Source organism: Lycium ferocissimum, chromosome 10 (genome assembly GCF_029784015.1).
Source record: "Lycium ferocissimum isolate CSIRO_LF1 chromosome 10, AGI_CSIRO_Lferr_CH_V1, whole genome shotgun sequence".
Lineage (NCBI taxonomy): Eukaryota > Viridiplantae > Streptophyta > Magnoliopsida > Solanales > Solanaceae > Lycium > Lycium ferocissimum.
The window spans coordinates 48,485,684-48,501,272 of NC_081351.1; the positions used below are offsets into that span (position 1 = coordinate 48,485,684).

At 32.7% G+C, this 15,589-nt stretch overlaps 1 protein-coding gene across 1 annotated transcript; it reads right to left on the reverse strand.

Moving 5' to 3' along the window:
* Positions 1-11,896: 11,896 nt before the first annotated feature.
* LOC132034154 (uncharacterized) lies at positions 11,897-15,062 on the reverse strand. The gene is made up of 3 exons (XM_059424425.1): positions 14,113-15,062; positions 12,645-13,016; positions 11,897-12,346 (listed from the first exon to the last, which is right to left on the reverse strand). Exons 1-3 carry the CDS (start codon positions 14,861-14,863, stop codon positions 12,081-12,083), a joined length of 1,389 nt encoding a protein of 462 aa, XP_059280408.1. The 5' UTR covers positions 14,864-15,062; the 3' UTR covers positions 11,897-12,080.
* Positions 15,063-15,589: the final 527 nt, after the last annotated feature.

Genomic DNA, 15,589 nt, shown 5'->3' on the forward strand with positions numbered 1-15,589 from the left:
AAACCAAATGTCGGTTTTTTATTCGGTTTGGTTAAATTTTCGATTTGGTTTTGGTTTTAACCAAAACCATGAACAGCCCTATTCTTAACAAGCAAATAAAGGTGATAAGACTGAAACTGGAAGTAAAAGTAGGGAAATATTGCTTGGTAAAAGAGTACTCATTTATAATAGAAGTGTTCACAGAGAAGGTGAGGTGGTCGAAGTCGTAAATGATGATATTGATGGTGACAGTGATGGTGGAGATGGAGATCCGCCCACATTATTGGTGGAAAGGTATGAAGTATATGTTGGCAATAGAAGAAGGGGAGGAAAGTGGTTGGCATAGTGAGATGGCGAAAGACTTCACCAAAATGTTTGTATCAATATTTGAGCCACATAAATAGCGTCGTGAGTATTTTTATGCAAAAAAATATACTAAAAAGTAAATATAATTCTTTTCGCATAGTAAATGGACAAATTTAATCCATTTCCCTAGAAGATACAGGCTCATAGTAACGAGCATGTAAGTCATTAAAATGAGACCTTAAGTGTTGATAAGGTCCTTCATGAATATGTTAGTTCATTGTCGGTTGTTTTAGATCTTTATACACCCAGATGATTAACCTTAAAATATTGTTTCATTTTCAAATTTACTGTCCCTAGACTAAGAAGATGAAGGATGCATAGAGCTAGTTTTGATAAATTTAATGGGGATACTGATCATCTGGTTAGGCTTAATGACTAAGAATATCATAGATTCAACGAATTTAACAAATTCAGTTTTTTTTTTCAAGAATATAAGAGGACCCTAAATGCGATAAAAGTTAGAAGTCAATATCCTGCATTTAGTTTGAGGCATCTCCTTCAAATTTGGTCATATCGACTTTCTATGTTCCTAAATCTGTTAGGGGTCGTTTGGTTGGGAAACAGTTACCTCAAAATTACTTATCCTAGGATTAGTTATTTCACCCTCCCATAGAAATAAAATAGCACTATAATCCTAGGATAACTAATTCCGGGATTAGTTATACCGTGATTTTATCCCCACCAAACGTGGGATAAACTTATCTCACCTTTAATCCCGGGATAACTTTAGTTGTATATGTATCTTGTTGCATGGTATGAAATCAACTTGACTACATGTGTGCTTTCACTTAACTAGACATTTCTATTTTATTTGATTTGTGTTTGATTGATATCAATCTCTTCTTGTTAGTCTTCCTCGATAAGACATTTGGTTTGTCCTTGTATGGTTATGCAAATTAGAATAAAAGAGATGTAAAAAAGTTTCTATTCCATTTTTTAATTGGGAATTGAGAGCATGCGACTCTTGCAATCGGTATGGAGCAAATACAGTGATAACCAGTTTCTGTTTTTGGTCATGATCAGTTATAACCTGTTGATATCTAAAGTACTTAACAAAGTTGATGGGTGAAAACTCTATAAGAGAAATCAAGTGAAATCATGAAAAGTATTAAATTTGAGCAATCAATATGATCTAGAGTAAAACTTACGACTAACAAACCAAATAATCTGTCTTTTTGTAACTAATTATTAGGTATTAGCAAATCCAAGTCGTGAAACATAACATCGATTTTATAGTCCAAATTATAACAAAATTCCTGTTCAGCAAAATCACAATTACAATGAAAATATTGACATATTTTGTAAATTTTACTTCAACAATCAGCTTGGGAAGAAATCTTTTTAGCAATTATCAAAATATGAATGCCTTCTCTAACAAGCTTTCTATACTTCATGTCGCTGCAAGTTTACTTGTAAACACTCATAAGAGGGTCATGCTGCTCGTATCTCTCTGTCAGGCTGCTTGATATAAACTTGACTAATTGTCACGACCCAAATTTTTTAAGTCGTGATGGCACCTACACCCAATCCGGTAGGTGAACTATTTTCATAATTAATTCATTTTCTTACAATAAGTGCGAAAGATAAAATAAAAAATACCCGAAAGACCTAGTGATATGAGTCAATAACATCTAACTTAAAGTAAATACAAGGATTTACCACCAAACTATCTAGGAGTTTAAATGACAACCGGATAAAATAGAGAAGTCAGAGTCTGGTAATGCAGATCGATAAGCAGCTCATCCTGAACTCCAAATGACAGAACTCTCATCATCTCTTAGAAATCAGCTAGTACTCACTTATAGACCTGCACATAAAAGTGCAGCAAGTATAGTATGATTGTATGAGTACAAAAGCACGTGCACTTAGCAATATCGTCGATCGATCCTAACTAAAGTAGTAGCGAGGGTTGGTCTTGCAAATGCTTATATCCACACTTTAACGGTTGTTAGTCCACTAAAAATATATAATAAATTCGACAGATAAGAGACAGATTAATCTTCATAATTCAACTAGGTATTAGAATCCAATAACTAGCATAGATAATCACTAATCAATCTTAGAATCCGATTGTAAGCTCAACAGCTTCAATATGTCAGAACTAATGAATGAAATGTAATGCAATGGACAAATGCAACCTGGTATACACACACTCCTTTAGTGGGAAGTTGTAACCCATGCAGGATTCGCGAGGTCCATACACCTTTCCGGAACCATTTCCCATCGGTAGTCAGCCAATTCGGTTATCAATCACATCAACCCGCCCAGAACCATTTTCCAGTAATATGCATGAGATACCATATGAAATCATGAATATAACATGCACACATTAGATAATTACGTTGTACAGGAAAAATGCTCTAAATAGCTCATTTTCATTAATATACGAGAATTTCAGACTGATGTATGCACATATAACCACTTATCATGAGGATCATCTCAAAGTCAACTAAATCATGCTCAAATAACACTGATGTAATCCATCAGTCAAATATTTCATCAATTCACAGATTACATACCCATAACATGGCCCCGGTACCATACAGGTGTTCGTCACCTCATAAGTACGGGACCCTCTTTTACCCATTTCCCTTGTTAATTAGTCAAATACCAATAAAATACTCCATATAGAGTCTAAAAAGTCTAAACTTGTCTTTGATCTCCATATAGAGTCTAAAAAGTCTAAACTTGCCTTTGATTTGAAGTCTCAAAGCTCATAAATGAGCTTTCCCTTCCCCAATGCCTCCGAACGATCCTAATCTGATCAAATACATAATCTACACAAGTATAAAAGAATCGGACTAAAAGTCAACCCCGAGCCCTTGAGGTCAAAACCAGAAATTTCTTCCAAAATTAGGTTACTCATCCCTTAAGGAATCTATATCTGAAATTTTAGCCCAAAACGATTTTGAATTGACCTCCAAATCCTAAATTTCACTTTCTTAAATTTAAGGGCAAAACCCCTAAATTCCCAACCAAGTCACGAATTAATCCACTAATAAATAAGGGTAATCAAATAGAAATACAAAAATCGAGATTGAATTCTTACCCCCTCGTTGAAACGAGAAGAACTCCGCAAAAGTTGCTCAAATTCAAGCTCTAGAGCTCTCAAAATCGTGAAAATATATTGTGGGGACGAATCTGTCAATTTATAGTTGACTAGGTTCACTTTTGTGATAACTATTCGTGGTCACGATGAAAGGGGCTCTGCGATCGCGGTAAAGGGTCTGCAGTCGCGACGAAAGGCTTCGCGGTCGGGGCTAAAGCTTCGCGATCGCTACCATAGGTGCACCATACCAAATTTTATGCTCTAATGAACATAATTCTTTCATACAACCTCGAAATTTGACGATTCTTGTTGCTATGATTCCGAAATCATGATACAGATCTAATGGTGCAATCAAAATGCAATTTAGAGCTCATTTGCTTAATGTGGTACTGTTTATGCTCAAAACAACGGCGAAATATCAAATATGAGTGCAATACAACCCGAACTCATTCTAAACACATCTGAATCTAACCAAAACTTATGGAAAAGCCCAAAATCATCATACGAACTCGCTGGAACTTTCAAATCATGAATCCAGAATCGTTAAGTCAACTATTTGGCGGTGGTCAAATCTTAACTTGTAATTCTACTAGAATGCAACTCAAGCGTCTGAATCACTCCGCCCATCGAGATTCATCCAAGCTTCCAACTAAGTTATAAATAATCATCCGAACCTATGGGAACTTTGAAACCTCGATTCTGAGTCCGTTTATCCCGAATATTGATTTTGGTGAACTCTTATTTTATTTTTTCTCAAAACCTTTACTTTTTGATTTCCTTCTCGGATACTCATCCGATTGCCTCGGAAACCATTCCAACCGTCCCCTGAAGTCATAGTATGCATGTTGAACCTATCAGAGTTGTGTGATTTAGAAAGAAAAAAAATTAATAATCAAAACAACCGGACAAGTCGTTACACTAATAGGTTGATCCAGCCTGTCACTTAACACTAGTTGGATTAGAGCTCGAATCATTTGTGATATTCTTTGGCCTGATCCACCCGTAACCGTACAGGTTGAGTCCATTAAGATGTTTTATTTTTAATTTTTTTTATATTCCATATTTTGTGTTATATTATAAGTATATAATTAAGTTGTTAGATGAAGATAAATGTTTCACAAAGATACAAATATAAGAATAACAAATGATTTTTTTTATTAATTTGAAATTTCGTATGATAAATAGCTTTTATTCTTACAAGTTGAAATTGATTAATTAAAAATTTGAAATAAATAAGATTTTAATGTCAAACTTAACAATAAACAAATGAAGGAAAATATTCAAACTTTATGTATTTTATTTCAAATTTGAAATGTGAATTAAAAAAAAAAAAAAACTAACTACGCTTACAAATTGAAATTGAACAATTTGCGTATTTCAAAATTAAAATGCATTAAATATATTCTGTTAAATTTCAGTTTTATTGAGCTAGTCTCTGGTTAGTGTTAAGAAATTGAACTCTGCTCAAGCCCCTCAGGTTAGAGGGTTAGGGTTCGGTTCGTGGAAAAGTGTTAAGGAGTCAAGTGAGTAGGTTTATAAATTAACCCTACCAATTTAATATGTTTATACACACACATGTTTTTGCGTTTGGATTAATAGATGAAGAAATTATAGAATTAACACCTTTGTCAAAATGTTACAATGAATATTTAAAAATTCATTATTTGACTTATTCATGAATTAATAAGAAAGCTACATTATTATTTTCTTGTATGCTGACATCAAGAGCATAATAAATTTGCTTCTAAATAAATCAAGTTTTTACTAATACAATACTTTAAAACTTTGAATTAAACTACTCAAATTTTATATTAGTAAATATAATTTTTTGTACAATAATATTCAAGGTAATGTAGTGTAAACACATCTAACATTTTCTTAACGTGCATTAATCCTTAGCACTATAAATAAATATTACTATCAAATGTTTGTTGTGAAGTTAAAGTTTTGTGTCTTTTAAGAGTATTATCCTATAAATAAAAAATACGGAAGAAGAAATGTGACACTAACTTTTTGGGTATGCATGCATATGTAAACTCTATTAAAAAGATTAAGATATCTTATTGAAATTTGAATTTCGGCTATTACTTTTATAAAAGATGCTCATTAAAGTAGGTATGACAACATCATCTTTTAGCTATTTAATTGTAACCCTGTATAAATCTTCTAGATAACATTTTCAGTCAGATGATAAATAAATAAGGAGATAAGGGGTCCCCTGGCCTAATACCTCTAGGAGCCCGTTTGGATTGGACTTATTAAAAAATCATTTATATAAGTTGCTTCAAAAATTTTTAAAAAAAAAGTTGTTTTTCGAACTTTTTTTGAGTGTTTCGTTTAAAAATAAGTTCCCAAAAATTTTGTCTTAAAATAAAAAAAAATTAATTATCAAAGTTATGGCTTTTATAAGTTCTAAAACAACTTATAATTCCTTCAAAAAAATAAGTTGGACTACCCCAACTTATTTTTTTTGGCTTATAGCCTCGTAATTCCTTAACAAAAGTATGCCGGGTCCGGCATAGCAAATTAAACTTGCCGCTTTTTGCGCGTGGGTTCAACCTGGAACCTATGGGTGTTAGGCGAGGCAAATTTTAAAGATTTCCATCCAAACGCCAGAACATAAAAGGCTTTTTTAATACATAACATAATAGCGCCAAATAGCCCCTCGATCGGAAATTTACATTTTGGAACCTCAACTGAGGTTCCTATTAAACACTCCAACCTCATTGCTTGTGTGCCTATTGAACACACTTTTGACAGCCCTAAACAAACTTAGTGTGTGAAGTTACTCGCCATAGACCAAAGAAATACGACCAATTAAAAAAAGGACAAGTCAACAAAGGGAAAAATAGTCAAAAACTAAATAAAGAAAAACGAGAAAATGATTAACTGAAAGGAAAAGTTTTCTTACGTTGTTGTCATTCCTCTTCCTCTATTTAGTTTGAGAAAAAATGGTAGGAATTTGAAGAAAAAAAGTGGCGAAATCTAAAAATTTGGGGAAGAATAAAAAGTCAACTAAATTGGTGGGGCAAATAATTTTTGGCTTGAAATTTTTTAGTTAGAACAACAAAAAGATTCCACTTTGGGTTGAAAGAAATTTGAAGAAAGACACTGACTGAAATATGCAAACATTCAATTTTTTATCTGCCTTTTTTTTTTTTTTTTTTTTTTTTTTTTTTTTGACCTTTTGGACAGCAGCAGAAATAAGATGATTGCCATTTTCTAAATCTTGGAAAAAGCTTTTTTGAATTTTTTTTATGTTAAAATTATAATTGTTGTTCAGAATGTGTGAACTATCTCAGCAAGATGATTTTGGGAATTTTCTCTATAGTTACGGCATCTGCTGAAATTGTGAGCTATTATGAACTAATTTTCTCTACAAGACTTCAATATGTCCAGTAGGAAGAACGTGCCGTGGAAACAAGATTTGTTGGTGGGTGTAGAAATTCTTGATTTTCTACTTTCTGTACACCGGTTATATTTCAGATTGGAAAAAAATTAAGGTACATTTATTTTAGTAATAATTTATTTAGAAATGATCTCTACAATTTGTTTATGATAGAAATCGTGCTAAAAAAAAAAGGAATAGTAGCAGAGGAGCGGCGCTAATGGAGATGAGGTGCTGGTGTGGTGGCCTTTAAATAAAGTGGGTTTCTGAAAATGAACAAAGTGAAAACACATTATTTGAGACTTGTTCACGTGCCTAACAAGTGTGAAATACACTTCCTTTTTGCCATGTCAACTTTGTGTTCAATAGGCACACAAGGAATGAAGTTGGAGTGTTCAACAGAAATTGATCTAAGTTGAGGTGTCAAAATGAAAATTTCAATCAAGTTTAAGGGGCTATGTATTTGGCCAATATAAAAGGACAAATGTATCAAGCACATCATCTATAAAATTATGAAGTTTCATTTAGGGGAACTATGCACTTGTATACAATAGGTTTCTCTGTACAATGATGCATTGTGTCCCGTCGCATTCACATGAATCCCCACAATGATTTGATGTAGAGCTCCCTTATGAAAGACATGTTAAAAGTATAATTACAGATTAGTGCAAAAAAAAAAAAAAAAAATGAAGAAAAGTGCGTCGACTTAAAAAATACATTAGTTTGTTCTCGACTTGATACACTAATTTGAGAAATTTTATTTACTGGTTGCCTGTTCGATTTCATTATTCTCTTGTTAACTTTCACCATAATTGGTTTGTGTTTTTTCCTGACTTGTGCTTCAATTTTATAATTTAATGTTATGAACTTTGAATGGATAGAGTTTGACGTATGGATTACTTATGTTTTATGGTAAAGAGATTTGGTGTAAAGGAGAACATTATTGTTAAGCAATCACTTCTTTACTTAATTAGTTGTCTTGAGAGATATTCAAACTTGACATGCGAAATATTGTGTCCAAATAAGGCATCCTGAATTTTTTCCCTGTTTTAGGCTTGAGTTATCTTTGTAGTTAAAGTGAATCAGTCTGATCTAGATTATTGTGAGTCTGTGATCATGTATCTTCATGATCCATAAAAGTTACTGCACCTTGTATACTATATAACAAAATGGTGTAAAAAAAGAAGAGGAAAAATAGGGTCTTAACGAAATGACGATTGCAAATGGTATTTATTAGTTGGACCTGTGGGTTTCTAATCCATATGGTTAAACATTAAAAAAAAAAAAAAAAAAAAAAAAAAATAAACCTAACAAAGGTAAGCCTATTTTACGATTAGAATATGTTAAGAGCTATGTGAGTGTTTAACGTATGCTATAGCGTGTACTAGAACGGATATTGGTTTTACAGTAGGTAAATTGTTGTAGGTACACTAGTAAACCAAGTAATGAACACTGAAAGTCTGAAATCATGTAAAATGAGTCACCCAAGATATTTAAAGAAGACAATGAACTATGGATTGTGCTTTAAATTTCTGTATTTCAAGGTCTACTATTGCTAGTTGGATCAATGATAAGGTGAATTATCTTGGATTTTTATGTATATATGATGGGCCGGTGGGGGTTTGCAATAATCCTTGTGAATTCAAGAAACCACCTTTTATAATTGATTCCACCACCACCATGAGCAACAAAATACCCAATGTAATTTCACAAGTGGGATGTGGGAGGTGTAATATATAAGAAGCGGTCCGTATAAATTTTGAAATTGGCTTCCTTATCTCTATCTTATGAGATAGAGAGGTTGTTTAGATAAGCCTCAATGTAAAAAAAAAAACGTATAAACAAAGCAGTCAAAATTGATTCTACCATGACAACATGATTTATAGCATTTTATTTTGGTCAGTCAAGAACAAATACTTTATGTATTTACTTTAGGCCAGTCAAGCAACATCATCAAGGGCTTATAACCAAGTCTACAATGGTAAATCAAGACATATAACTGGATTAAGAAATAGCTGTGTGAGATAACTTATTGGTAATGATGTTATTGTTAATCACCAGCTAGCGAGAAATTAAACGAGTCTGCCCGTCTTCGTAGATTTTTAAAAAAATAATATTTGGAGATTATATTTAATAAACTTGAAATATGAAATTTGAAGTTTAAAAAATAGGTTTTAGAATTTTTAAAAGTTATTTCAAATTTTCACTCACAAAACTTTAAATGTATTTTCATGTCCAAACACAACTTCAACTTTCAAATATATATTTTTTCAATTTAATTTCAAATGCTATTGTATTTTCAAAATATCAACCAATTCATGTTCAAACGCCTACAAAGATGCGTAGCTCCATTAAAATGTTAACTTGACTTTTATTTCTCGGCAATAAATAATATAAAAAAGATTATACAGTATATATTTTTAAATCTTTTCTATGACATCAGTGATGTTAATACTACACCATTTATGGAGCTTGAACCCACTACTTTTAATTATGGAAAGCGGTAAACTCACTAGGTAGAGCTAGCTAGTCCTTAACCCAAAGAGAAAAAAATTATATTGACATCCCTATGACCCTAAAAAGTGTAATTAATAAAATAAATACTAGTAGTAGATCACAGAACAAGGAAGTTAATTAGAAAATAGATTCGATAAGTTTTGTAAATTTTAAGAGAGCCCATGCTGCATTGCCCGACTATAGTCAAACAAGTAATCATGTCCAAATTATGAGCTAATGAGTAGTACAAAACAAGAGTCAAAATAATTTAAAATAAAATAAAATTCCAACTCCCAAAAAACAAGAGGGGATGGGAACGTAACAAAAACCAAAGCAGCCATGCGCGACCATAAACTCAGGCTAAAAGACAAGCACAGAGCATAAAACTCTCTACTTTCTCTCTTTAAAACGTACTGCAAGGAACTCAATAATACCAATTGTCTGGCCATGATTTAGGTACGCCAATGATAATTTTTTAATTTATGTATATGTCCGATTTTGGATAATATGGAGTACTTTTTAAGCTGGAAAAAGTTGCATCATTATTTAAGATGCTTATCTAACCTATATACCCGTTCCAATTTATTTGACACTCTTTATGTTTAGACAAAAGTAAATCATATATCATTCTGGAACCCACAAAGTTATAACTTTACAAGTGTTTTTGATTGTGCACAAAATGTTAGAAAAAGAATCCTAGGAGATGCATATTCCTGTAGTGGGTGAAGTTAAAGTTGACACCTTCCTTCAGAGGATGTGTTCTTCACTTATTCCTTTTACCCTCACTCCATTTTAAATAAAGGCAAAATTGAACTAGTAGTACCTTAACTTCCTTTCGGTTTCCATAGGCATTGAGAAGGACGAATTATTAAATATTTTCATTCTTTTGATTAAGGCAAGTAGCATATCTTATTTACAAGACTTGAAAGTTGAAATCCCATATTTTAAGAGAGCTACCTATAACTATCATTTGAATGACATGATGGTGTACAATTTAGTTACACTAACAATGTATAAAATTTGAGGTTGATAGGACTCACGTGGACGTTCGATACCTCGATTTTTGTATTATGGTATTTGATGCAGTATTTGGTATCCATTTTAAATTTTTTGGTATTCAGTATTTATAAATAAATAACCGAAATACCGAATTATCATACCGAAATATACAGGTACATAAATAATTCATATATATTATTATAATACTAACAAATACTTATAAACTAGTATTAATACAAAATTAGTTATTTAGACGTTAGAACTTTCACTATTCTATCTTGATTGAAATATTTTTTTGAGTAATTGACTAAGAAAAGGAATTGCTTGTACCTGCTTGTGAATATTTTTACATGTGTAAGGTGTTAGTATGATATAATTGAGACTGTTACTTGAGTAGCCAAAGTTATAATTTTCTATATGTAAGTCGAAATCGAACAAACTATGATTACTGATTTATCGTACCGCAAAATATCAAAACCGAATTAAAAAATACTGAACCATACGAAATGAGGTAATAGTGTATATAGTATTTTTGAAACTGAAAATCAAAATTACGGAACTAAAGTATCCAATACGGTATCATAGAATACCATGCCCACCCCTACTTGAAAGTGTCCTTTTTTTGTGATCATGTTGAAAGTGCCTTGGTATTTAGTGGTGAGCGTGACCTATATTGATTGTACTGTACCACAGGCTAGAGCATGCTTGTATACCCGGACCCACGTTAGCCATTTGCTGGTGTATATATGTGTGTTTCTTAAAAGTTTGGTTTGTTTAAATTGGTTCTTGATCGAATATAGGATCCAACCATATTTTGCGACATAAATGGGAGGAATTAATTAGTCTAAAGTCAAAATATATAGCAGTACTAAGTATTATGAGATAATAACACTTTTGGTCCCTTAATTATAGATAAATTTTGATTCTAATCTTTGTTATATCTGACTAAATATATCAAACTTTCAATTAATTAAAGGATGCTCCTTTGATCCCTTTACTTGTAAACATTCATAAATCATAGTAATTTTTAAATATTCTATTACTTAATTACCCATGTGTTATATCAAGTTTGTATTGTTACTTCATCTATGATAGTACAACAACTCTATAAATAGTCAAATATAACATAATTTCTACACGAATGGACTAAAATCACACATTTAGTTAATCAAGGATTAAATATGTTGAGTCATATATCAATAATATCAAAAGTAAAATTTACCAATAACTTTAAGTACCAATGCTGCCGTTATCCCTAGTATTACCCGCTTCGCTTGGTTTAACGATAATTTAGAATATTCCAAAAGCTAATACTAAATCTATAACAAATATAACTCTTTTCTTGGTAGAGGCAGCATTTCAAATTGAACTCCGTACATTTCAAATTTGAACATATATAGACCTTTACTTTATGGAGAGTCTAATTAACTTGCTCATCTTTGATTAAAAAAGTATCTTTTCATCAATTATTATTATTCCCTAAATAATATTATAAATACTTTAAAAATATTAAGCTGATTTTCATTATACGTGATGGAAAATACAAATTGAGATAAATGTAAAAGGAGGAGGGTGATATAAAGACACAATTCGGAACAATGGTGTCTGACTAGTCTGTATCACTGTGAAAGTGCCATAACCTTTTATATACGTTGACAAAAGTAAATCAAACAAATAACTTACGAACAAGTACATAGACGGGAAGTTATTGACACATCTTCATTCATTTGAACAAAAACAAATGAAAAATATTGTTGTCACAGAACAAGAAGGAAAACAACGTCCTAATTAATCAGTATCTTACTAGAAACCCTTGTAAATTACAACAAAGCAAGGCAATATAGCCTTAGGATTAAAAACATACAACTCATCCAAATTGGAATAAACTCCAGCAGCTCCAGCAATGGAATCATACTCCTCCAAATTATTACTATTATTTCCATCCAAATTTTTCTTCACCCTTCCTGCAATCACTCTGCAAACTAACATTGCCCTCTTGTCATCCTCCTCATTCGACACAACTCTCGTGTTGTCGTGTGCCTTCCCACTCGTCGCGGTCGTGAATATACCTGCACAATTTAAGGACAATTCTCTCAATCGATCATTAGCTTTTTCTTTGGCCCGTCGGCCGAAGTTAATTACAGGCACTAGTCAAAATATGCAAAACACACCGATCATTTATATAATATGTATATTCATGTATACAATATGTATATTTATTGTATATTAAATATATATTTAGTATATAGTATGTATATTTAAGTACAAATCATATGCATTTGTTGGCTATTATATTTTAGGGCGGCCAGAAAAGGTAAATATAATAAAAGTTTATATGAAAAGAAAGTCGATTTCCAACAATAATACCTTTCTTTGTACCATGATCAGTAGTAGTTGCCATCTTGAATCCATTTTTGATGAGAGTACACACATTACAATTTGGGACAGTGCACAAATTTGAGGAGCCATTTAGGCCAAGGGAACACATGAATGTTGTGCAATGGAACCTTAAGAGTTCATTACCATCTGCAATACAACGTGGGTGTTTTTTGGCGAGGTTAGTTGCCTTAGCCTTGATAGCCTCTCTGTACTCCTCAAATCTTGAGATAGTTCTAGGAGTATTGCGGATTTTCAAGATTCTGTCAATCTTGCATACTGGGGTCTTTTTGTTCAACCAGCTTGACTGAAATATTATTTCCACTATGTTTCTACTTGTGTCTTCTGGACCCAATTCAGATACTGCCAGTTCATATTATTCATAAAATCAGAATAAATGTAGACAAAAGAATAAAGAAATGGGTAAGTTATGTTTTTTTTTCTTTTTTTTCTTTTTTCTTTTTTTCTTTTTACCGTGTGATATATGTTGCCTAAGCGGAATGAAGGAACTTAATAAGACTAAATATTTAGGTAGGGCGCCCAAGTCATGTGGTTCTTTAATTTATATTGTAGAATCATCAAGATCAACTTTCAGATAATTTGATTAGTTTGACGGTAAACTTTTCCATTGTATATATTAGTTCAGAAATTTATGGGAGCGTACATCTAAAAGGAAAAGAAGAAGAAATTAGGTAGCATGAGAGGGTGGAATTAAGTGGAGGCTTGGAGGTTAGTATAAAATAGTAGTACTAATTAATACTCCCTCCGTCCCAAATTCACAAGTCACTTTAGGTCAAAAGAATTATTCCAAAATAATTGTCACTAGGAATTCAAAACTAAAGTTGACAATAATTTCTAATCATACCATTAGTGGACATGAAAAGAGGTAAATCGACACTTAAAGTGGGGCGGAAGGAGTAGTAACTTCCTAGGAATCTGGTGATAGAACTTCAAAAATTTTAAGAAATGGCAACATTTAAAGAAATGGCATAGGTAATTGACATACTAAACACTGTGAAATATATATATTATTTGGAATCATAATGACAACAAGACTAACACTACTATATAGTAGTATGATTTTGGGAAACGAACATGGTGACTGGACTCACTCCCAGCCCAAAAACTTGTACAAATATAAAATATGCCAATCAGCCAGAGGGAGACAGGGGTCATGCAGTTCGAGGCTACAGAGAAAAGTTTGACTAAAGAACTGAGGAAAAAGAGATTCCTTTTTAAAGTAGTAACCAATTGATGAAACAGAGGATTAAAATAAAATACACATTAACTTTTTGTAAATGAAAATCTAGGAAAGAAGCCACAAGTGTAAGTGTTTGTGGTGGAGTGATAAATACTCTTTCATTCTTAATCAGAGATCTCGAGTTCGAGTCCTGCTAAGTATGACGTCACACTTGTTAGGAAGCACTGTAGAACTAGAAAAAAAGAAATTAGTACGTACCAGCATGCCTAACAGCTTGATGAAGTTCCAAATTTTCAAGTTTCATAAAGATTTCTCCACATTCAGAACAAATAGTTGATCTCAAAGAAGGATCCCTAGCTATTGGATCAACAACCATTCTACATTCATAGCAACCCGAAAGCTTTCTGAATGGCATTCCTCTTATCGAAGATGAAGCAGTGGGAGAACTTGAGAGTAACGAAGACGAAGAAGCAGAAGCAGAAGCAGCAGAAGAAGAAAAACTACTAGTGCCATTATTATATACTTTGATGGATCTATTCGACGAGCCATCAATATTTTTACGTCCTTTGGGAGGCGATGGCGATGGCTCGGGCCTATGCACGACCTTAGTGTGGCTACATATGGAGCCGGAACACTTCATTTTCTTACTCTTTTTGTTGTTATTGTTATTGTTGTTGTCGCGTTCACCTTCATTGCCTTTAGGATTTTTCTCTTGTTTCTTGCACTTTTTGCTGTTATTGTTGTTGTTGTTGTCATCGACACGTTCACCTTCATGGCCTTTAGGATTTTTCTCTTGTTTCTTGCCCTTTTTGTTGTTATTGTTGTTGTCATCGACGCGTTCACCTTCATGGCCTTTAGGATTATTTTTCTCTTCTTTCAATATTTCAACTTGTAGGTGTTTACAAGTAAAGAGGCTTCTTACAACTGCCCATGAATGTGGTTTCTCTTCTTTTCTCTTCTTGCTGGTTTGGGAGTGCTTAATACTGGAATTTCCTCTACTTTTGGCCATGGCAAGAAAGAGAGATGCTAATACTGTAAAAGGGAAATGTTGGGGAGAGTGGTTTTTATAAGTAAAAAAGGATGGGCATCTCTCTTTACTCTTTAGTCTAAGAGGCAGAGAGGGCTTTTTTGCTTTAGAATAATGAAATGTGAAAACCGGTGGGAGAGTGGAGTGTGGAGTAAAAAGAGGGAAGAGTCCTTTTCTTGTTATGCAGAATTATTGATTGTGGTTTTGTGGACCTTTGCTCATTAATTACCATGTCTATGCAGTTGTTGGTTCTCTTAAACTATCTGCTCTATTTTTCTGTTCTTTATTTCCTTTGAATATGTTACTATAAAATCTTAGGATATTTTTTGAAAATAAATTATTTTAAGATTGTGAACTATTAAAAAAGTTTCAATTCCGACATACTTTTGGTTTACTACCCAGGACTCATAAATGAGGTTATATTTGCAGCGACCGCTTATTATTTTAGGACGAATTTTGGGCATGATCAATTGGAACACGTACCTAAAGTGGTGTGTAAAAGATACGCTTTTAGAAAAGGTCGGGGGTCAAACTATGTATTAAGCCTATTTAATTTGCACACTGAATTTTTTATGGAAAAATTGTGAAGGGGCAATGTTTGCTCGGAAGTAATGTAGTCACTGACAAGTAGATGTATAAGGCAGAGGATTCTGAATTAAATCTTTCTTCCTGGTTGTAAATCAATTTTAGTACCCTAATTGTCGTTGG

Coding starts and splice junctions, on each gene's coding strand:
- LOC132034154 (XM_059424425.1), bottom strand. CDS start 14,863: ATGGCCAAAAGTAGAGGAAATTCCAGTATTAAGCACTCCCAAACCAGC. Junction 13,017..14,112: donor TCAAGCTGTTAGGCATGCTG/GTACGTACTAAT, acceptor ATGAACTGGCAG/TATCTGAATTGGGTCCAGAA. Junction 12,347..12,644: donor TGATCATGGTACAAAGAAAG/GTATTATTGTTG, acceptor TAAATTGTGCAG/GTATATTCACGACCGCGACG.